The 23290-nt window shown below is 50.8% G+C and overlaps 1 protein-coding gene across 2 annotated transcripts in view; it reads left to right on the top strand.

Moving 5' to 3' along the window:
- The window catches only part of Slco2b1 (solute carrier organic anion transporter family member 2B1), a 38075-nt gene extending 16137 nt beyond the window's left edge, over positions 1-21938 (top strand). For both annotated transcript variants that reach the window (XM_032893023.1, XM_032893022.1), the window contains 7 exons: positions 9541-9634; positions 13246-13603; positions 15488-15653; positions 17759-17922; positions 18755-18819; positions 19110-19230; positions 20126-21938. In XM_032893023.1, the coding sequence (XP_032748914.1) occupies positions 9541-9634; positions 13246-13603; positions 15488-15653; positions 17759-17922; positions 18755-18819; positions 19110-19230; positions 20126-20261 (1104 nt within the window). In that variant the 3' untranslated portion in view covers positions 20262-21938. The remainder of the gene's footprint in view (positions 1-9540; positions 9635-13245; positions 13604-15487; positions 15654-17758; positions 17923-18754; positions 18820-19109; positions 19231-20125) is intronic.
- The last annotated feature ends 1352 nt before the right edge of the window (positions 21939-23290 follow it).

Raw genomic sequence — 23290 nt, 5'->3', positions numbered from 1 at the left:
TAGGAGGATAAGAGGCTGTGTGTCTGGTGACAGATACTCGGAGTTGGGCTCTATATTTGGACAGAGAACAATAGGCGTGGGTGGCTGTCTACTGGACTGGGTAACAGGTCGGCCATGAACCTTTGCAGCAAGTCACTTCCCTACACTTGCTGCTGTGTTTGGGGCATGTACAGTGCAGAGGTCAGATTCCCGGAGCACTACCCAATTTCCTTGGGTTCTGAGAATGTGCAGTCCTGCCTGCCACGGTTCCTGGAGTCGGCTTTTGAGAACTATATGCCGTGAAGCCTTGTGACACTGGTCGAGATTGTGTGCCCGTCTAGCTGTCTGTGTCTACCCTGTCAGCTCGTACAGTTCTGGGAGGAGGGGAGCTAAGAGGTTCTTAAGAAAAGACTGAAGGCTGAGAACATGGTTATCTGCTTCCAGCAGCTCTTGGGCAATAAATATTGATGTGGGATCTTCCGCCTCTGCCTCTGCCTCTGCCTCTGCCTCTGCCTCTGCCTCTGCCTCTGCCTCTGCCTCTGCCTCTGCCTCTGCCTCTGCCTCTGCCTCTGCCTCTGCCTCTGCCTCTGCCTCTGCCTCTGCCTCTGCCTCTGCCTCTGCCTCTGCCTCTGCCTCTGCCTCTGCCCTCTGCCTCTGCCTCTCTGCCTCTGCCTCCTCGAGACTTCCAGGACCACCCAAGTTCTTGCAGTAAGGTTGGTTGGCCTGGCCCACTGGGGTCACTAGTGACGAGCCTGGAAGAGGGGTCCCACTGGGTGAGATTGGCTGCCACATCCTGCATGTGTCTCTCCTGCAGGGAGGGGGATGGGTAAGACAGAAGTCAAAGTCAGTCTGGGAAATCTTTTCAAACATCTTCTCCCAGACTTAGGGGGAACCCCCTGAGTACCCTAAAAGTAAATGCAGCCATTAAAGCCAATCTCTACGAGACAAAAAGATCGTAGCACGTAAAATAAGGCTTGTCTGATCATGAGTGGGTCTAGCCAGTGGATCCATGTGTGGGCAGCAGATTAGACAAGAGCATCCAGATCTGCAGATTGAGGCTGTGTCCTCTGACTGACTCCACGCCGCTCTGTTGTTCGTTCGGGGGAGTTGAAGGAGACATCCCACACACCCTGCCTTGAGGAGTGAAGGGAGGCCAGGTGTGGGGAGACACAGGTGCCTGAATGGCAGCTCAGCGACGAGGCCTTTGCAGAGTCTCTTAAGGGAGGGCTCTCTGACAGATTCCTGGGTGCATTGCCCCTGGGGTGGTGGTGCCCCACCCGGCACTTCTGTAGCGTTCACTGGCCCCTCTGAGAACCCGTTCTCGGAGCTGAGCCAGGAACTGGAAGAGGCCTGGCCACCTGCTTCCTGACAGGCCTCTTGCCTCTTGCATCAAGAATGCTGGCCATGCCCAGCCTCTGAGTGCCAGTGGGTGCCATGGCCTTCTATTGGTGTTATTCCTAGAATAATTCTAATATTCCATAGGTCTCATCCTAGTGTCTGTTTCTTTGTGTTTGCTGTTGACTGAGTGGGGTTTAATTCTTTAGACACTTGGGCCTCAATCTGGGCCAGCCTGGAATTTACTATGTAGCTCAGGCTGTTCTCAAACTCATGACGATCCTCCTGCCTCACCCTCCCAAGTGCTTTATTGACAAGTATGAGCTACCACGCCCAGCTAAAGTTCAAATAGCTGGGTATTTTTAAGTACTTCTCTTCTCTTCTAGAATCGTGTGTGTGTGTGTGTGTGTGTGTGTGTGTGTGTGTGTGTGTGCGTGCGTGCGTGCGTGCGTGCGTGCGTGCGTGCGTACGATGTGCTTATGTGTGTGTTTGTGTGCCTGTACATGTGTGCTTCATCTATGTGGCCTGTGAAAGCACGTATGTGTTTGTGCCTGTGCATGCATGTGCACCTGAGCATCTGTGTGTGCCTGTGTGTGCATGCACTAGCATGTATGTGTGGAGGGGGGCGGTATGTACAGATGTAAGCACATGTGTATGTGCATGCCAGTGGAGGCCAGAGGACAGCCTAGGGTGGGTTTTTTTTTCCCGTGACTTTTGAGATAGAACCTCTGTAGCTAGAGGACTTGGCCAGAGAGACCTCGGTGCCTACCTGTCCCTACCTCCTCTGTGCTGGGACTACATGTGAATGCCCCTGTACCCTTGGACTTCTGGGTTCCTGCTGCAGCTTCTTGGAGTACACGGCAACACTGGCTTTCCTTGTCGTCTGTGTCTCCTCTAGACACCCCCTGTGTCTCCCTTCCCACCCTGGCAGTGCAGGACTGAGGCTCCAGTCTCACATCCCCCTAAACTTCAAGGCTTGAGTGACCATGCAGTCCCTTTCCCATCTCACAGGAGGAGGGTCTGAGGCCTGTAGAGGGGCCCAAAGGTGTCCAGAGTGTGCTGGCCCTGCATCTGTCTACGAGGCCAGCATCTGTTCTAATAAGAATCTCCCTTTCCTCACACCAGAACCAGAATTCTTTGTGGGGTGTACTTGAGTGGACTTCAAACTGCTCCCCCTCACAGCAATCCGACTTTCCTGTTTTGTTTCCGTTTGTTCAGTGCTGGTCCTGGTCTCCTGCACACTAAGCAAGTGTTGTAACTGAGGGTGTCACGGTCTTGTATCAGACATCACAATGGGATTTCAAATCGGTTCAAGGTCTCTTTCTGTTGCTAAGAAACAGCTGGTCTAGACGTACCACAGCTAGGCAGAGAAAAGGACCCTGGCTAAAAAAGAGATGGAATTACTTGTGGCATCCAAGCGCTTGAGAAGCTGAGGCAGGAGAATGACCACAAGTCTGAGTCCCAGTCCTTACTGGGCTATAGAAGTAAAACTGTCTCCAGACAGACAGACACATACAGACACACACACACACACACACACACACACACACACACACACACACACACACTGAACAACAGAGAGGAAGAAAGAAGAGGGGGTGTGGAGAGAGAGAGAGAGAGAGAGAGAGAGAGAGAGAGAGAGAGAGAGAGTGAGTGTCTGTGTCTGCTTTGGTCCAGCAGGCCCCATGAAAGTTTCCCTGGTATCTGAGTGGCTGGGGGACACCCGTGACGTCTGTGCCATACTGCCTCAGCTCTGTACTTACTAATGCTGGCACCTACCCAGCATCTACATTTTTGGACTTGCATTAGAATAAATGAGGCAGAGTGTAGAGTTAGGAAGCTCCGGGCGTGATGCAGTTAGCAGGGGCCTAATTCTCATTCTCAGTCCTTTTCTTTTCCAGGACAGATTTTAAGGGGGAGAAGAAAAAAGCAAACAGAAAACTACCTTTTCTAACATTCTTAAATACTTTGTTTCCTAATTTAAAGAAATTAGTTGGGTTTTTTTTTTCCCTTCAAATTGATCTCTTAACAGGCAAATAAAATGTGTACACAAACATTTTGACCTGTGTGTAAAGGAGGCCCTGGTGACATCAAACATCCAGCTGATGCGTTATCTCACATGATCACTTTCTGTTCTTTCAGTGATTCCTGTTTCCGGGACCAGGTTAGCTCGCTGTTGACATCACAGGGTAGAGTAGTCCTCTTGAACCTGTTCCTCCTGTGGAGCTGTAGTTCGTACGTCCCTTGTAGCAGCTCCCTAGTTTCCCACCAGCCCCTGGGAACCAGAACTACACCCTTGCCTTCCTGAGTTCCAATTCCTTAGACTCCACCCACAAACATCTGTCTCATCTTAGACTCCACCCACAAACATCTGTCTCATCTTAGACTCCACCCACAAACATCTGTCTCATCTTAGACTCCACCCACAAACATCTGTCTCATCTGGCACTTACACTTAGCATAGTGTACTTATTCATCCACGGTCCTGAGAAATGAAAGATGTCTGTCTGGTCCTTGTTAAGAATAGTACTCACTGCCTGGAGAGATGGCTCAGCAGTTAAGAGCACTGACTGCTCTTTCATCGGATCCAGGTTCGATTCCCAGCACCCATAGGGCAGTGCACAACTATCTGTAACTCCAGTTCCAGAGGCTCGGACACTCTCTCGCAGACATACATACAGGCAAAACACCAATGTATGAGAGAGAGAGAGAGAGAGAGAGAGAGAGAGAGAGAGAGAGAGAGAGAGAATAGTTCTTACATGGTGTTCATCCATTCACCTGCTAATGACTGTTGTGAGACACTTAGGTTGCCTGTGAATCTCAGTAACTGTGAGTAATGCTTCAGTGAACACAGGCGCTCATCTTTCTCTAACACTAGACATCGTTGATGCTCCTGCCTATTTACTTTGGTAAATTCTAGGAGTTAAACCTAAGATGTTCCATGCTAGGCAAGCACTGTACCTCTCAGCTAGATCTCCAACCTTATTTTCACCTTTCTCTTTTTGAGAGAGGGCTCTGTGTATTCCAGGCTCATTATATAGTCAAAGAGGATTGTGAGCTCCTAATCCTCCTACCCCAACTTGCTGTGTGCTAGGAAGACAGGCTTGGGCCACCGTACCCATTTTATGTGTGGTGAGGCTTGAACCCAGGACTTCATGAATGTTCTACAAGCACTGTATTAACTGAGCTGCATCTCCAGCCATTTTTAGTTTTGGGGAAGCACCTCCATACTTTCTGACTTAACGACGGCGTGAATTCACGTTCCCACTAGTGGTGTGCAAGGGTTCGCTCTCCTACACAGCCTCACCAGCGTTTGCTGCCTTGTTTTCTTTTCACCAGCCATTCTGACTGGAGTGAGGTAACTGACCACTGTGTTTCTTATTTGTTCTTCAAAAACCTTCCTTCCATTTTATCCTGAAGAGAGTTTGTGGTAGCTCTCACCAAACCCAGGTTTGGAACTAAGTAAAATGGAAGGAATTAAGCTAGCGTGTATTATGTTCTTCCTGTCCCTGTGCTGGGTCCTATGTGTGTATTATCTCACTTAATCCCTACTGCCTGTGTGGCAGATACAGTTTCTCTGTTCTGCTTGGGCCTGCGGGATTTGAGTTGCAGAGATTGGATAGCATGATCACATGGTTTATAAATGTCACTGAGGCTCAGTTCCAGGAAAACCCATTCCCCAGGCACTCTCCCACTTGATCAATCAATCAATCAATCAATCAAGGCGAAAGAATGGCAGAAACATGAATAGGATCGATGAATAATGAGAGAGCAGCATGTCAATACCTGAGTGGAAAGATCCAGGGAAGGACAAGTGAGACACTCATCTGACTCAGCGCTTCTGATGGCCTGCTGCAGGACCCCTCACCGGGAGAAGCTGCAGGCCAAGATGCCCTAGCTCTCTGCTCTAACCCTCTGCCCCACCCCCTTAGACGGCCACCAGCTCTCAGAGATGTAGTGTCTGTGACTACTCCGTGATGACAGAGGGTAGGGACTGAGAGCTGGCAAGGAGTCCTTATGAACTGGCAGTCCAGCTGTGGCTTCAAAGACTGGGACTCAGCCCCAGGATGAAGCTGTCTAGGTCCTCAGCTGTGCCCAAAGATAGCTCCAGGATGGCTAGACGCCCACAGAAAGTCCTGTTTCACAGCATGCATGTCCTGTGGGCTTGCAGATGTCAGCACCAAGCCCCCAAGGGAGGAAGTTCTACCAGGCTTGCTGACCTGGGCAAACCGCAGGCCAGATGGGCCACCCCAAGCCCTGCTTTGAACAGCACAGTGCTTCCTGCCTGAAGAACCCACTATTAGTCAGCGGCCTTCAAAACAGATGAGGGTTGAAAGGTAGAAACAACTTGGGGTATAAGAACCTAGGGCAAAGAGGACTCTTGATACCCAGAATTAAGTCTCCATCCCTTTATCTGGCCATTTACCTCCAAGGTCTGGCCACGGTCTGTCACTTGTCCCCAGTTGCTTCCCCTGGGAGTACTGGCTGTAGTCAGGTTGCAGTAGTGCCCACAGTCTGTCCCCGATGCTGGCTCTGTCTACCTCTATGCTTCAGGTCATGCTGTACCCTGCTCAGTCCTCTCCTTCCCAGCCACACTCCTCTCCTGACAGCCTCTTCCCTGACAGCCCCTGCAGATCTGTCTCTTCTCTCCTGCCCCCAAACCCCATGTCCTTTTGCACAGCATGCCGGGGTACCGAGGAACCTGAGTGTGATGGCCTCCTCTACCATGGAGATGTTTCCCACTCTGTTGTTCCCCTGAGTGCAGTCAGACAGCACCTGAACTGAACCACCAGGGCAGATGTGAAAGAATACCAAACTGACAGGGATGTGCATGCAAGGGGAAGGTCACACTGGGACCTGGACACGAAGCTCACCAGATTCTGCTTGCTCTCAAGGGCAAGACTGCCCCTCCCTGGTGAGAAATGTGAAGAAGTTGTTAGCCCGTCTGTGACATCTGGCTTCTCCTACTTTCTTCAACTCCTACCCCGTTTCCCTCAACTGTCCAGGCCCTTACCCTGACCACTGTGGCTAGGGCTAAGTACCATGGTCTATGACATCATGTCCAAAAGAGGTGTCAGCCAAGTCGTGCCGGTGATGCCAAATCTCTAGTAGCTACACTCAAAAGTCAATTAAATTTATTTTAATGTTAGATTTAGATTGGGCATCATGTCACGGACTTGAAACCTCAGCCCTTGAGAGGCAGGAGGATTAGCAGTTTGTAGTCAGCTGTATGTGATAACTCATGCCTGTAGTCCCAGCCCCCTGGCAGCTGAGGCAGGAGGACAACCATGAACTTAAGGAATGATAAGCTCTAGGCCAGCCTGAGCTACACAGTGAGATTCTGTTTCAGAAATTTTAAAAGGATTTGGAGGTCACCTTCAGTCAGCGTGGACCTCATGAGACCTGTTTCGTAAACAAAATAAAATAAAAAAAAAATAAATCCGATTTGGGAATATAATAATGTAAATGTAAATGTTTATTATTATATCCTGAAAATAGAGTAGATATTTTCCAAGTGTGACATATTTTGGTTGGACTAGCCATATTTTGAGTGTTTAGTCACTACATGTGACTGGCGGCTGCTGCATTAGATCACAGAGCTCTGGCAAGCGTGATGCACTTGAAGCCGGAAGGCCACACTACCTCCAGACAGCTGTGAACGCAAACAAAGCGAATCCTCGGGTCTGAGTTGTGCCACTTCTAGCTGTGTGTCGCCCGCCCCCAGAGTATGTCGCTCACATGTGAAGAAGCGCAGGACTCCCCACCCACTGCTCTCTGCAGGTCCTGAGGAGGATAGCACAAGCTCACACATGCTCATCCGAGGCCCCTCATCTTCTGGCCTCTCTCTCGGTTCTCCCAGCCCCTGAGGAGCTCCGTAATTCACTGCCTGACTGAACCATCCTGGTCTGAGGGCTGCCTCCTACTGCGACGACATCTCTGCTTGCTGTTCTGGCTTTTCTTCCAAGAGCTTGGTGTCGGCTGCAGTAGATGCCCAGAGCCATTTCCAGTTCTTCCTTCAGTGAAGATTTATCAGATACGATTTTGCTTCAGGCTCCTGTAATGAGCGCCGTAGTTCAAACAGAGAAGGAGACAAACACAATGCCTGCTTCTGCAGAGCCCTGTACAGCAGTGAGCAAGACAGACCCAGAAAAAGTCTTGACTCAGACCTATGTGTTTGTAAAATAGATATTTTATTTCATTTCTATTTTAAAAAAATCTATTTAACTTCCATTCTGAATTCCCAGTCTCCCAAATAACTCCGAAAGCCTACCTTATTCTTTCTTAGGGCTCCGCCAAGGTAAAAACAAATCCTGTACAGGCTTTGACCATGCATCAGAAGCCCCAGCTCTGCCTACAAGGCAAAGCATCCGCCAAGCCTGTCCACTAGGGCCCATATGATTCCCTTGGCAAGCTTGAAACAGAGGCTTCCTGGCATGGCCAGGAGTTTGGGAAGCCTTCCTCTATGTGCCAGGTCTCTGAGATACATGGCTCCCTGCTACTGACAGAAGCCAAAGGCTGCTTGTTATCTGCCTCAGACTTATTTCCTGCCACAGTCTTGTTTCTGTTCTTTACCTGTTGGTGCTTTCTGCCCTGTCACCAGCCCACCCCAGGCCAGGAAACCCAAAGCTGTGCCCAGCTATGATGTAAGGAGTTAGAAAGGCAAAGCCCAGGGGAGAAGGCATGCCTGGCTTAACATCTGAATGAACTGCCTGCCGAGACAGGTCAGGCTTTGGCAGCCAGTGCAGGGAGCAAGCTGTGGGAACCTGAACAAGGGTTCTGTGATAGAGGGCCAGCAAGGTTCTGAAATGTGGAGAGAAGATTTTAGTCTCGTGGAAACTGAGATGGGAAGCCGGGCACAGTGGCTCTGGCCTGTGATCTTAGCACTCGGAAGCAGAGCAGGAGGTCAGCTTGGTATATGAGGCAAGATCCTGTCTCAAAAGGAAGAAAAGAATTGAATTGAGAAAGGGGTGTTTATAGCAACCACTCAGACACCTACTCTCTCCATCCACATAGTTCCAGAGAACTGGTTAATCCTGACAGTGGTCCAAAGTCTTTTCCTCTGAAGTTGCTGGCTGCTGACTCTGGCCTCAGGCTGCATAGAAAAATGTAATAACGTCAGACCCACAAGCACCATAGAGTGCTTATCCTGTTGGGTAATAGGAGTGGCAAAGATGTTGCTAAAGGTGATGGTGACATTGATGATGGATGATAGTGGTGGTGGGATCAATAGCTTTGGTGATCTGCTCCAATTTACTTTCCTGTTGATGTGATAAACACCTCAAACAAAAGCAACTTGGAAAGGTCACAGCCCATCCTTGAGGGAAGTCAGAGCAGAAAACCCAAGGAGCTCAGTTCCAACGGGAGAACTTCCTGAAGTGATGTCATAAAGAATGCAGCTCGTGGAGCTTGCTTCTAGGCTCATGTTCAACTACGTTCTTATGCAGCCCTGGCTCACTTGCCTAGGGAGAGTGCCGCCCACGGTGGGCTGGGCCCTCCTACATCAATTGGCACTAAAGAACATGACCCACAGACAGGCCCATAGGCCAATCAGATGGAGACATTTCTTCAGCTGGAATTCCCAGGTGTGTCAAGTTGATAACCAAGATTAGTCATCACATAGTGTCAGTGATAACGATGTCAGCCACGGAAGTATTACTGGTGGCTGCGGTGGTGGTAGGACTGTGAGTTGATGTCCCTTTTGGTGACATTTGTCATGTGTCGATACAGATGAGGTTGGTGACATTGATGAAGATGATTGTATTAAAGATGAGGGTGATGATATTATAATCACAATGTTGACAATGATTCTGAAGATACAAGTAACAACAATAATAACAGATTATTGGCTAGGACAGAGGCAATGGTAATGGTATTAGGATAGTATCACCATGAATAAATTGGTCATCTAACTGGTTGTGAAGAAAGTGCTGAAATGCATAGGATGACAGCACTGATAATAGCTGTATCTGTAATAATAATTCTCAGTGACATCCTGTTTAATTATGTGGCCTGAGGTCAGAGTATGTGAATGGCAACATGTTACAGTTTAACCTCAAGAGTTTCATTCAATCTTTAAATCCTCTGGAGTACCTAGAGGGCCAAGAACCAGTGAAATACCAGTGGGGCGCCAGAGCTTAGCCCAGAGTGCCTCTGCCTATCCCACTGCCATGTCTGAACAGGCTGTCTTGCATCCAGCTGACCAGGCCTGGCTATATGTCTTCTCAGGGTGAGGAGCTCTCCTCCCAGCATGAGCCTTTAAAGAAACAGGCTGGATTGCCCCAGATTGCCCCAGACTTGACTGTGGTCCAGTTTATTAAAGGTAAGTGAGCCCAGATGAAAATGGAGGGAGGAAACCAGAGGTGATTTTGAGACCATCCAGAATGCAGTCCTCTTAAAGCCTTTCCGTATTACTTAGTCTGCTTCCACAGGCCTCTGGTGAGCTCAGACAATCCTGGTAAGGTTGGTCACAGACCCCTCTCCTCAGGGGTTCTGATGTTCATCACCGTCTTTCCTGTCCTGCTAGCTCATGTCCTAGAGCCCTTCTGTCCTTATGTGCCTGGATCCCACCAGGATCCCTCCATCTTCTGGGCTCTCAGCATCCTTGGAGCTTCTGCTCAGCTCTGCCTGTCTTTGCCCATCCCCTGCCATAAGTAGTGAACCCCTAAAGGACAAAGCTTGTGTTCCACTTTCCCCTAAGCCTGCAAGCAGGAAGCCCTGAGTAAATTCTCATTAAATCTCCCGGATGTGGCATGGGTAGAAAGCCAGGAGCCTTTTTAGTTCTTGGTCCTGGCTTCTCTGTGGGCCTTGGTTTCCCAGGTCACTTTCTCGGTATAGTAAGAAATAGACTCACTGACAGAAACTTCATGCTAACCTGATCCTGACACAAGGAAATCAATCAGTCAGTTACAGGAGCCCACAGTGGGACTAGGCAGAATTTTCTAAAGAACTCGATCCTGTGGACATTGATTGAGTACCAGCTGTGCCCAAGCAAGTCGAATGGCCCTGATGTAGCAGTCCTGCCGTCATACAGTCTTGGGAAGTTATTTTCTGCCTCTAACCCGAGCTTCCACTTATAAAGGTTGGGTTGGTGATATTTGTTTGCCTTTCTTGAGGATTAGCATGTGAAGTAGGACGAGGCACGCACAGGCAGCACCTGTCTACAGTTTTAAAAACCGCCTACATAGGTGCAGTTTTTTCCCTTACGATCGCACCTACCTTTTTGTTCTTGTTCGGGTTTGAACAGTAAGTGGATCTGCTGTTTAATTCCATTTAGAAAGGCGTTATTCAAAGGGATCCTTTACCCTTCACCAAAGACATGTAGAGCAGAAAAAAAAAATTGAATCCAATTTTTCTGCCAGTCTTCTAAGATTTGGTGTTGGGTGTATCTATAATCTAGCTCCCAATTTTCCAGGATTCCCAGGAGAAGGGAATGTCTAAATTCCACAGGGCTGGGCCTAGAGACAGTGGCCTACACTGACAACCTCAGGTCACCCTCAGTTGCTGGAAGGCCTCAGCACACTATAGCATGGAAGGACATATTAATCCCCACTCTGCCTCCTGCTCAGGGAGCAGCTGGGGCTGGTTGTGCAGCTTAAATCCCAGAACTGGTGGTCTGGGCCAGCTCATCTCCAGACCCTTCGGCTTCTGTAGGCCTTGTGGCTGGTTAGCCAACTTGGCCTCTGAGCAGCAATGCTCTACAAGAACCTGACTTTGAGCACCTGTAATCATGGGGAGGCCGGGGGTGAGGGGGCATGAAGGAGAAGAAATTCTTGGAGAAGACAATCCCTGGCAGAGGAGGTTCTTACCTAATGCGGGGGAGGCACATTCTCTCACAGTCTGCAAATGGAGGAAGGAGCTATTTGATGAAAGAGAGCAGCCCAACATGATAGAGGAGGTCGTCATTTGATGGTCCAGGAGTTAGGAGAGGGAGGAAGCAGCCCTAAGCTGGGGGGCACGCTTGGCCAGTGCCTGGCCTCTGAGCTGGGCAAGGCTGTGGAGGGAGACAGTCCCTGAGTTGAGGAAGGTCCGTTGGCTGACAGGGAGACCTTGTGCTGAGTGAGGGAAGCCCTGTGTTAAGAGGAAGCTGAACCTGAGCAGAAGACAGGCCCTGGAATTCCCCTTCAGGTAGCTAAGGGAAAGGCATGGCCCTGCCCTCCAGGAATTTTCCATCCCTGGTGGAGAAGGCTGTAGCTGCTGAGAAGTGGGGGATGGGCTCACCATCCGCTGCAGTGGTGAGTACAGCAGAATGAGCAGGGTGGAGAGAGGAGCCCTCTGGAGCCAGGCTGCCAGAGAGAAAGAACAGGATCCAAATGGGAGGGGCAGAAGGGAGACCATTCTGTGCCAGAAGTGAAGAGAGCCTGGCCTTGCCCGCCCCACCCTCGGGGTCTTTGCGGTAAAGACCAAGTAATATAAAAGACCGGTTCCTAGGGAGCTTCAGATGCCCTGGGCAATGCACGGAGGGAGTGGGGAGGAGAAAAGAAGGAAGGGAAGTCAGGAGGAGGGAGGGAGAGTGGGAGGGACAGAGGAAAAGGGCTGCAACAGCTACTTGGAGTGAGGTCTAGGGCCACCTAACTCAGCCCAAATACTAGCTGAAGAGGTGGTCTGGAGGTGAAGGACCAGGCACTTGAAGGAAGCATTAGGCTGTAGGCCCTTCTCACCCCTCCTGAGCTGACTTTATTTTCTGGCTCTTAAGGAAGCAGGTTCAGGCCTTGAAGATAGGGACCACACTAGTCTGACTGTGCTCTGAAGGCAGAGAGAGTGTGTCTCCTCTGACACAGGGATGCAGGCTTCGGTCTGACAGAACTCGAAGGTTCTCTCGCCTGACCTCTGTGGCTGTCTCTCCTAACTAGCTCTTGCTCACACTGTCTGATGGTGGAGAACCCCATATGTCAGAGAAGAGCGTGTCCTCAGACATCCCTGGTCACCCTACTCACTGGAACACTGAACCCAGGAGGGAAGGGACTAACCTACAATTCTGAGCTCAGAGGTTTAGCGCTTTCAGGGAGGGCGGCCTGACCGAGGCACTGAGGTAGGAGTCAGGATCTACCCAGAGCCTGGGGGGGTCCCCAGTGCCAGAACAGTCATAACCACTGCCTGTCTCCAGCCTGGTCTCCTGCCCACACCCCACTAGGAATTCCTCTCCAAGTCCCCTCGCTCTCTAGCTCCTAGCTCTGTCCTACATCCAGGAAGCCTCCTGGCCCACGGCTGCCCTGGGGTTCATTTTCTCTGGAGACCTGAGATTCTTCTGCCCCAGGCGTTTGGACATTTGATCTGGTCCTCATTCATTAAACAGTATTTACAACGTTTTTACAAAATGACTAGTGTGCCCTGGGCTCTAGAGATAAAGCAACTGATAATGTAAAAATTACTACCCTGAAATAAAATGAGGATGAGCTGGCAATAAAACGGCTAAGTGAATAAAATGTGCAATTTGTTAGGTACAGTGCTCTCAGGAAACACACTCGCTGAGAGGCATCAGAGCAGCAGTGGGCATCTGAGTTAAGGACAAAGAAGGGAGGATCCAAGGCCAGGCTGTCATAGAAGGAGCAAGACAAGATGAAAAGGACCCTGAGGGAGTGGAGAGAGGGAGAACAATCCAATAGAAGTGGGGGAGGGGGAGAAATCTGAAATGAGATGGAGTGAAAGAAATAGACTCAAATGAGATGGTGTGAAGTAGACTCGACTCCAACAGACCTGAACAGAAATAAACGCGTTAAATAAACCCCCATGCAACTCAGTGAACTGAAAGACATGAAGAGAATTTCAGAACTGGAGCAGGACAGAAAGGAGTCAAATGTAACGCGATAGCATGGGACGCGCTAGAATTAAACGGAATGGAGGAGAGAGAACGGAACAAAAGGGGCGGGGTAGACAGCCATGGATGCTGTGGCTGGCTGCCCACGCTGACCTCCTTCCTGCTTGTCCCGACAGTCTTCCCCAGGGTGCTGCTGCGGACGCTGCGCCACCCCATCTTCTTGCTGGTAGTCCTGTCCCAGGTGTGCACCTCATCCATGGTGGCGGGCACGGCCACCTTCCTGCCTAAGTTCCTGGAACGCCAGTTTTCCATCACAGCCTCCTTTGCCAACCTGCTCCTCGGCTGCCTCACTATCCCCCTGGCCATTGTGGGCATCGTGGTGGGAGGTGTCTTAGTCAAGCGACTCCACCTGAGTCCCATGCAGTGCAGTGCCCTCTGCCTGCTCGGGTCGCTGTTGTGTCTGCTACTCAGCTTGCCGCTCTTCTTCATTGGCTGCTCTACCCATCATATTGCAGGCATCACGCAGGACCTGGGGTGAGTGGGCATGCGCATGGGAAGGTGCGTGGTGAGGGTAGGTCAGTGAGCCACCTACTTCTCCCTCACCTGTGGGAACTGTCTCCCCCCCCCCCCGCCCCCGAATGCCTACAAAGCCCTATGCAAACCCCTCCCTGGGCTCATGTACATGCAAGCGGTGGTCACTGGAAGGCACCAAATGCCACAGAAGAGACATGGATGGAACATCAAGGACAGGAGGCCTAGAAAGAGTCAGAAGTTGAGTCAGGGTGCAGCCAGCTGCGGGATGGTATTTCCGGGGGAAGGGGGAAGGAGGCTGAGACCTGTGGGCCCACAGAAGTGGGATGGAGGCCACGCACAGAAGGCAGGATCCAGCATAGCCTGAGGGAGGCGTTTGCTCCCAGCTGAAGTTAGGTCTGCCCAAGAAGGGACAAGCTCTATGCCATAGAGAAAGAAAGTGAACGCGGAGCTGGGCAGTCCTCCTCAAGGAGACAGCAGAGATTAAAAAGCCCTGTCTCTTCCTACAATTGCCTCATTTTAATTGGAAGATGTACTGAGTTTTGTTTGGCCCAGCACCCAGCTAGAATTCCCCCTTGGCACAGCCTTCCTCATTCAAGTGCCAGGTTCCCCGACCCAGGCTCTTACACGTGACGTGTCGCAGCTCAGGGCCTTCTCTCTCCTTTTCTCAAACAGCCAGAATGTCTGGAGTAGGGCCTTCCGTGTGCAGGATGTGTCCTGTGTGTCCTCAGGAAGCCCCAAGCCTGAGCAGTGATGTTTCAAGTGAAGGCAGTGGGGATTTTAATCCACAGGGCCGTGATAGAACCATTACAGAGGAGATCACATGGAGACTTTCGGAAGCACACAGGGGGTGGGGAGGGGGAGTCGGCTGGGTGTGTAAGAGACCCTGGCTCTGGTTGTACAGGAAAAGGGAATTTCCCCCCAGTTCACTCAATTGGTCTCAGGCCACCCTGCCTGCCTGTGTCTCCTTTCTCCCCTTCTCCCTTGACATGGCATCTCACCCATATTCTCACAAAAATCTTATAATTGATGAGTTCTGAGTTCTAGTTCACTGAAGCTTTCTTGAGGTCAATGGAGTTTCCCTTTTGGGTTCCACTGAGTCTCTATGAGACCTCTAGAGTGGGCTGGTAGCTAGACCCACTTTACTGATGATACAATGTTGCCTGGCAGGGGTGCTGCGTTTCCTCTTGGCAAGAAGCCAGGTCACAGCCTAGGCCCCAGCACCATCCTCTTGCCCACAATCCAGGGTATTCACCCCTTTAGACTCAGTCTCTCTTCTAGCTCCAACTCCTATCCACCCTCAGTTCTCCAGCTAGGGCAAGAGCACCCCTGGAATCCTGGGGTAGGTCCTCTGGTGGGGGCGCTTGACAGGGTAAGCAGGACAGGAGAATGACCACAGAGGTCATGAGACTTCAGGAAAGCAACAGTGAGAAGGAAGCCCCAACCCAGATTACAAAGAAATTAAGGTCCCAGAGGGAGGAAGGCATGGGTTAGAGGCCCCACAGCTGGTCCGACTCCTTGCCAGGGCCCCACCACAGCTGTACTTTACAGAGACAAAGTAGCAATTCAGCTCAAAGAGAAAATGGTCCCTGCATCACTCACTCACTTCTGGGAGGGATTTCTCTTGTGTTCCATCCAAAGACAGGAATATTTGCAGAAGTTCCCAGACGTGTAAAATCCAGGGTTGAAGGGCACTCCACAGCCTCTGGCCCAGACTTCTCACTCCCCCATTAGAAAGTTCATTGAGCGTCAGCATCAGCGTTTCTCCCTCAGGGAACAGCTGCAGCTGAAATCACTGGCCACTCCTCTCTGAGTAGGAGCCAGGCTTCATCAGAGGGCCTGAGAGAGGAGAGCCCAGCCAAACACATTTGCCTCCTCTCTGTCTAGTGCCCTGCCGGGGCCAAGCCTGTTTCCTGGCTGCTCAGAGCCCTGCTCCTGCCAATCAGATGACTTTAACCCTGTTTGTGATACCAGTGCCTATGTGGAGTACACCACACCCTGCCATGCAGGCTGCACAGGTCGTGTGGTCCAGGAAGCTCTGGGCAAAAGCCAGGTAAGGCCAACCTCCCATGCAATCCCCACTCCAAACCCCTACCCCTCCTTGCATGTGCCGCCTGTCACTCTGAACCTCTCAGCTCTCACTCTTCTGTCACTGCCTTGTTCCTCTGCTTTGGCAGGTGCAGAGCACCATTCTGTCAACAAGTTTCATGGCCAGCTAGGGCTCAGGGAGGTGAGCCAGAGCGCCCAGCTGCTGGTCTGCTCAAGGAAATGACCCACAGGAATTCCAGGCTGAAGATGGACACAAGTGGTCCCTACCAGTACACACAAGAGTGGAGGGGACACAGCCCATCTGGGAGGGTCCAGAAAGGTCCTGAAGAAGCACCATCTGTGACAGATCTTCCAGGATCATTAGGCAAATAAGGGCTTGGGATGGGAGGGTAGGCAGGATAACAGCTGAGGCAGAGATTTAAAGCACACACACACACACACACCCCAGACCCTGTAGTGAATGGTTTACTGGGTGAGTTACTAACCCAGGAAGCAAAGATCCACAGTTCCTGGGAGACATTAAACAGTCACTTTTATTATGCCCATTGTACAGATAAGAAGTGAAGGCCTGGGAAAGGAATAAGCAGTGCCCAGAGTTTTACACCAAAGTTGGGACTAGAATCCAGGTCTCTGATCCCAAGCCCAGCCTGCCCTAGATCCAGAGGATCCACCACTTAGAGGAGGGATTCTTTCCAGCCTGGGATTGGTTGTCTCCTGCTATGCCTGCCTCCTTGGTTCATCACGAGAACCTGGGTCTATGCCCGAGGTGCACTCAGGTAGTGACAGAGTGAGACAGGGGATCTAGGTCTGACTGTGCCTCAGGTTTATAAGGCGAGGTCAGCCCTGTGGGGAAGACTGGGGACATCTGTGAGCACTTCTCACCATGGACATTGATGCCTATGAGGGAAGCTTGAGGAGGAATCTAGAAAGCAGTGTCCAGCCTTGGTGTCCATCCACCCCAGCTGTCCCTGCAAGTAAAGAAGCAGGGTTGGCACTGCCCGCCAGTCCTCTGCTTTGGCCTCACTCCAGGGTGTCTGCAGCTCAGTGGGCTACTTGGGGTCACTGAAGCCTAAAGGACACGTGTTAGCAATGTGCAGTGCTGTGAGGGCTTAGGGTTCTGACAGTACGGCCTGGTCATACCCAGCAGCTCTGCGTGGCAATAGGTAGATGTCTTGGATACCCATCGATCCAAGCTGCGGTGCCCCCCGCCCCCCGCCATCCTATCTTTCTTCTTCCACTGATTCTATCGCCTAAATACTCCACCTCAGCGCTCTTTTCCCACGCACCCTGGAGATCGGAACTTCTGCTTGCTCATCCCAGGAGCCACTGAGCTTAAATCCTTCCAAGTGGCCGCCCTGTGTTCCTCGGCCCTTCTCATATTGGGAATTATCAGGGGGTTTTTGTTTGTTTGTTTGTTTTTCTGTAGTAAGAAGTAAGAGGTCCAGGGGGTTCCAGGTACCCTAGCCAGCAGTACCAATTTGTGCACACCTGGCTGAGGCTTTCAGTAACTGTCGTCCGTTTGTCAAGGTCTGACCTGGTACTGCAAAGATGGATCCATGTTTAAGAGTGCATTGTTCTGGCAGGGGACCTGGGTTCAGTTCCCAGCACCAACACTGGCAGCTTGCAACCACCTGTAACTCCACTCTGGAATCTGACACATTCTTCTGGTCTCTGAGCATACCTACACTCACATATGCATGCATGTGCATGTGTGTGCACATGCACACACACACACACACACACACACACACACACACACACACACACACACACACACACTGAACAATAGGAAAGGGAAAAGAAGCCATAGCTTGCTGGCTTGGACTTACTCATGACAGGTACCAAAGGACAGTGGTAATCAGACCACCTCTTAGTTGATCCCTGGCTGGAATTTCTGCAGGCTGCCCTCAAACGCACCAGTACTGGCCTAGGGACAGTGAATCCGAGCACAGCCAGTCTGCCTCCAGGCACCTTACTTGACTCAAATGATCACAGATCATCCAATGGTCAGAGCTTGGGACTCCAGTCAGTTCTGCCTTGTTGGCTGTAGAAACTTGGTGGGCCACTACCCTTGGAGGCCCCTGAAGGCTCTTCTCCTCCTCACCCCAGGTCTTCTACACCAACTGCAGCTGTGTGGCAGGGAATGGCACCATATCTGCAGGTTCCTGTGAGTCTGCCTGCAGCCGCCTGGTGCTGCCCTTCATTCTCCTCATCAGCCTGGGAGCAGCAGTGGCCAGCATCACCCACACACCTTCCTTCATGCTCATCCTGAGGTGACAGCAGAGCAGGCAGGGTGGGTGGGTATCCAGGAGCTCCTACGGACAGCCAGGATGGGACATTCGAGGGAAGAGGTGAAGGAATGAGGTCACTCAAGTGTCCTAGGTCCCCAAGACAGCCAGGACTACACAGAAAAGACCTTGTCTCAAAAAAAAAAAGAAAGGAAAGAAGGGAGGGAGGAAAAAACAAAAATAAGAGAAAAGAGAAAAGATGAAAGAAAGAAGGAAGGAAAGAGACAGACAGACAGACAGACAGAAGTTAGAAGATAGAGCTCATAAAACAGGTTGGCATGAGGGAGAATGTAGAAGGAACAGATGCTGACAAGGAGTTGGGTGTGCGGGCTGTGGTAATTTGATTCCTCAACAGTTGCCAGTCCCCTTATCTGCAGAATAGGGCTGGGGACATGCCCACCTCACAGGGGTGAAGTGAGCTGAATGCAGGACTGACTTATAGGGAGCTTCCCCTAAGTGCCAGCTGTGGGCACTGTTCAGAAGCCAGTCACTGCTGGATATCCCAGGTCACAGGGTTCCAGTGCTGGGGAAACCAGACTCTGAGTGTAAGACTTGGAAAATTCAGTGGAATTACAGGAGGTGGGGCGAGCAGTGCCTGCGACCCTGGAGGTCAGTATGTGGGCCTGGGATGCAGGAAAGTGGTCTCTGTAGGTTGTGGAGTGACAGATGTAGGCTCTGAGCCTTCCCCACCGCCTGGCCTTCAGCCTGGGAGGAGATTGGCATAGAAGGTGGAACCCCCTGTTGAGACCCTGCTGCTGCTTGGTGCTGGGGCTGAGTCTCTCAGTCCATCCTCATACAACCATGTCTTTCCTGGCAGAGGTGTGAAGAAAGAAGACAAGACCCTGGCAGTGGGAATGCAATTCATGCTCCTGCGAGTGTTGGGTAAAGTGCTTGCCCAGGGACCTCAGTGGTGGTGGTGGGCATGCCGATATCTTCTGTGTGCCAGTCCTGGGATACACAGGCATGCATAGGACCTTAGGATTTCTAAGTGAGAGGGGGGTAACAAGACCTCGCCCTGTGTTTGGAGGTGGTGTGTCTTGGCAACACCAAGCCGTGATGGGGGCTCCCTCCAAGAGACCCAGCACCCTTGTGGCTTGCATGTGTTGAGTGTGGAGACTGGGGAATGGTGACCCTCTGCCATCCTCTGAGCCTTCTGCTATCTCCTTCCCCAGCCTGGATGCCCAGTCCTGTGATCCATGGCAGTGCCATTGATACTACCTGTGTGCACTGGGCCCTGACCTGTGGACGGCGAGCTGTCTGCCGCTACTATGACCATGATCTGCTCCGAAACCGGTAAGCACCAGGGTGGGAAGTCCATGTCAGGGCATACTCGTCCTACAAGCCAGAGACTGCCTCTAGAGAGGTCTCATTTGGCTGGTCTGGAACTCACTATATAACTGAAGCTGGTCTTGAATTCCCAACCTTCCTGTCTCTGCCTCCCAAGCACTGGGATTACAGGCTTGTGTCACTAAACCCTGGATTTTTTTTTTTTGAGTCATAACTTTATTTTATGCCTAGGCTGTTCTTGAACTCACTAGAGCAGCCAGGCTGGCCTTGAACTCATGACAATCCTCCCACCTCAGCATTTGAAGTACTGGGACTTCCTATATAAGTTTCCACTCTGGATAGCTCCCCTATGAGGAAAACGACAGCTAAAGAGGCCCCAGGCTCTTAGAAATGACAAAGCCATATCTCTCCTCTAAGCTATCAGACAGCGGAGTCCTGACCCCTCCCCTGGGGCTCAGTCTTCCTATCTGTACAATGTAGAGCTAAGAGGAGACCACAGGCAGACATGGATAACATAGGTTGGGTGGGTGTGGAAGAACTTGCAACAGGACAAGGGCCAGCCAGGGAGTGGTCGCCTCTGTCTCTGAGCCCCAGGACACAGTTCCTGTAGTCTGGGGCTGTCTAGGGAGGCTTCCTGCAAAGGGAAAGCTGAACAGGGGCCTTCAGGAGTTCGGTGGGAGAGGGCAGTCATGCTTTCAGATAGGAGATGCAGGGCTAGCCTGGGTCATCCACCTGTCAGTGACAGAATAAGAGGGACGTTAGTCTCTCCCTGCAGAACTTCCTGTCCCCAAGCCTCAGTGCGTAATTGCACCCCGTCAACTGACTCTACCATCACCACCCTGAGGCTAACCAGACCTGGGGTGTGGGCTCCTGGGTTCAAGGTTTCTCGTTCTTCCCTCAGATTCATAGGTCTCCAGTTCTTCTTCAAAAGCGGATCCCTGGTGTGCTTTGCCTTAGTTTTGGCCATCTTGAGGCAGCAGAGCAGAGAGGCCAGCACCAAGGCCACTGTAAAGAGCGCAGACCTACAAGAACTGTAAGCGTCAGGACCAGAGAAGGATTCCAGGAGGTCGACAGTCCCAGCCCCACCAGGAAGGCAGCCACAGCCACGCATCTTCTGAGCCTTTGCCAATGATGGGCAAAGCAGCAGCCACAGATGACGGAAGCACCACAGTCCAATGCCGGGTCATCTGCTAAATCGTGAAGTGACTCTGAAGGAACTTCTGGCTTTGCTTGCTCTTTGGAACCAAGGAGTCACTGTCTTGGCCATTTCTCAAGCAAGAGGGTCATCCCCATTCCTCCCCCAGCCAGATGGCCAACCTGGAACCACGCTTAAGTGGCGGGGTGGAGCTGTACAGCATCTCTCTCCCCTGATTCTAGAACAGGGAGTTAGGCTGACTAAATGCTGCACCCCACACAGAGCCTCAGCCTAGCTCTGCCACTTGTGGAGACCCTCTCCATGCTTAAGCAGAAGGGGGCTCCAGCTCTCTGGCTCCAGCTGTGCACATCAGTGCAGTCAAGGTAGGTATAGGCCTCCTCCCCAGGCCCAGGTGGCCTTCGAGTAGTGTCTATTTGGCGCCCCCTGGAGGCAGAATCCAGAGACGAGATTAAGGAGATCTCTGAATGCAGGAGGGAGCAGGACCCCACAGTTGATGAAGGGTGTGGGAGAGGGGCTCTTTGATTCAGAATGTTGCAGTTTTTATGGTCGGGGAGCCACAGCTGGGAAAGGAAGGTTTATCCTTTCCTTCAGAGGCCTTGTATCTTCAGAGACCACTTTATATTCAGACCCATTCCTACTTAATGTGTATTGTCAAGATCTCATACATTTGACCAGGGACCGCCAACGCCACTCTAGTTTTTGAGAATAGAATCCTAGTCCATATCCCCGGGGCTTTGTATCTAAGACCCGATACTGTCATAGACAAGTCATGGGTGACCTCTGTTTCTCTGAGATCTCTGGACCAATGTGAAGTCTCAGGGCGGAGAAGAGCAAAGCCAACCCAACCCCTCACAGTGAGCTGTGGTGCAGTATTCTAGGGTCAGATTCCCTGGACCCCAGTCTTTTCCAAGGCAGACCTGGTCCTGCTTTCTAGACAATTCTGTCTGGCCTAGTTGCTTACGGGCAGCAGAAGAGAAACCCCTGATCTGCTCCCAGCCTGGCCTGTTAACGCTACCCCTCCCTGTGTAGCCACGAAGGGAGGTGAGGAACTACCAGCAGCCTTCCAACCTGTGTGCCAGCTCTTAGCTAAGGGACCAGGTATTTGTCCTTGGTGCAGAAGAAGAGACTACAGAAGCTCTCATTCCTGTCAGGCATGGTGGCTTGGCACACATCTGTCACCTAGCATTTAGAGGCTAGATCAGAAGTTCAATCAGTGAGTCTCAGCTCCATAGTGAGTTTGAGTCTAACCTGGACTACATGAGAATGTCTCGAATAATCTAAAAAGAATAAAGAGAAGGAAAGAGGAGAAGGGGAGGAGGATGAGGAGAAGATCCTGGTCGACGACGTCAATCCTACAGTTGAGTAGTTTAACCAGTGCCTGAGCCTACACTAATCAGTGCCAAGACTTTTGAAAATCACTTTCACCAAGACGAGTCTGTTAGCGGGTTTCCATTCTGTCTGTTCTCCTGCTCCCCGGGCTGTACAGGAATAGCCTGGCCGTATATATACAGCTTATTATTAAATTTGTCTCTGCATAATGCCTCTCCCACGACAAAAATTTATCCTTCTAAACTGCATTAGAGGTTTGCGTCAGCCACACCGCTTCCAGTTATTTCGGCTTCAGCCTTACCCGGCTAATTCACTCTGGCATCTTGCATTGTCTTCCGCCTTTATATTCTGCTCTAATTTTTCCTTTGACTGGCTTGTTTCCTCTTGTAATTGTTTCGAAAATGGAATGCAGTCACGAGGCTGTCCAGGTCCTCACCTGTCCCAATTGTCACTAACATTTTACAGAAGAGAAAGTGCCTCAGAAAGGTTAAGTGACTTGCTTGGGACTATAATAGTTCATATATGAATATATATGTATATTATTTATATATATATATACATATATACATATATATATATCCACACACTCAATGGTAGGGCCAGAGCTGGATCCAGATTTGTGGGAAGCGAAGCTAACAGATCTCACGAGTTCTCTTAATGAAAAACAAGCACAGAAGAATGAGGCAGGTTGAATGTGTAGACCACATTTTATCAAAATACCTGAGAACAGAGTATTTTGGACTTGAGATCTTTTCATATTCTGAAGTATTTGTATCATAATCATGAGTTCTCTTGGGGATGAGACTGTAATCTAAACACAAATTCCCCTGGGTTTCATACACACCTTATCCATGCAGCCTGAAAGCCATCTCATGCCATGTTTAGTGTTCCTGTGCGTTCCGCGAACCCGACACCTGAAATCAGGGCTGAAGTATCCCCTGCATGTCACATTAGCACTCAGGAGGTTTGCACATTGGCACCTTTCAGAGAGTGGCTCTCGTATGAGGAGTGACCAGTCTTTACAAAATTAAATAAGGAAGTAAACGCCTAGAATGAGGAAAAAACACTCCATCTATAGAAAATGCCATGTTTTTAAAAATTAAATAATTGCCCTGCATACCTGTAATCCAGCCATACATGCCTACCTTTATGATTGGAACTTTCCAGACTGGCCTATGCTCTGTATGCATTCATATTTCTCTTTTTCCCCCTCCACTTCCTTCATGTTTCCAAGGTCACAGGCCACAAACAGAAGCCATTGCCAAATGAGGTGGGCAGTGGCTGGGAGGCTCCCCAGATGCCATTCTTTAGGTAGAGATGACCACAGTGACTTTCCTCTGCTTAGCAGTACATGATGGGGAATCCCGGTTCCCCCTTGACCAGGCTCTAGAAGCCAGAAGCCACTTTCTGAGCCTCAAAGGAGGCTGCAGAAGGAAGAAGTGGGTTCAAGTGTCTTCCCTCTGCAGGCTTCCCACGCTGAGAATGGGCGACATTGCTGGACTACATTATTGGGGCTGAGGCGAGGCTCAGATGCCCGCCAAGCACCCACCTCAGTCGGAGCTGGGCTGTGGGGGAACTGAG

This window comes from Rattus rattus, chromosome 2 (genome assembly GCF_011064425.1).
Source record: "Rattus rattus isolate New Zealand chromosome 2, Rrattus_CSIRO_v1, whole genome shotgun sequence".
In the NCBI taxonomy this organism is placed as follows: Eukaryota; Metazoa; Chordata; class Mammalia; order Rodentia; family Muridae; genus Rattus; species Rattus rattus.
Note: the sequence above shows the minus strand (reverse complement) of the source record. Positions and strands in the feature narration are given on the sequence as shown.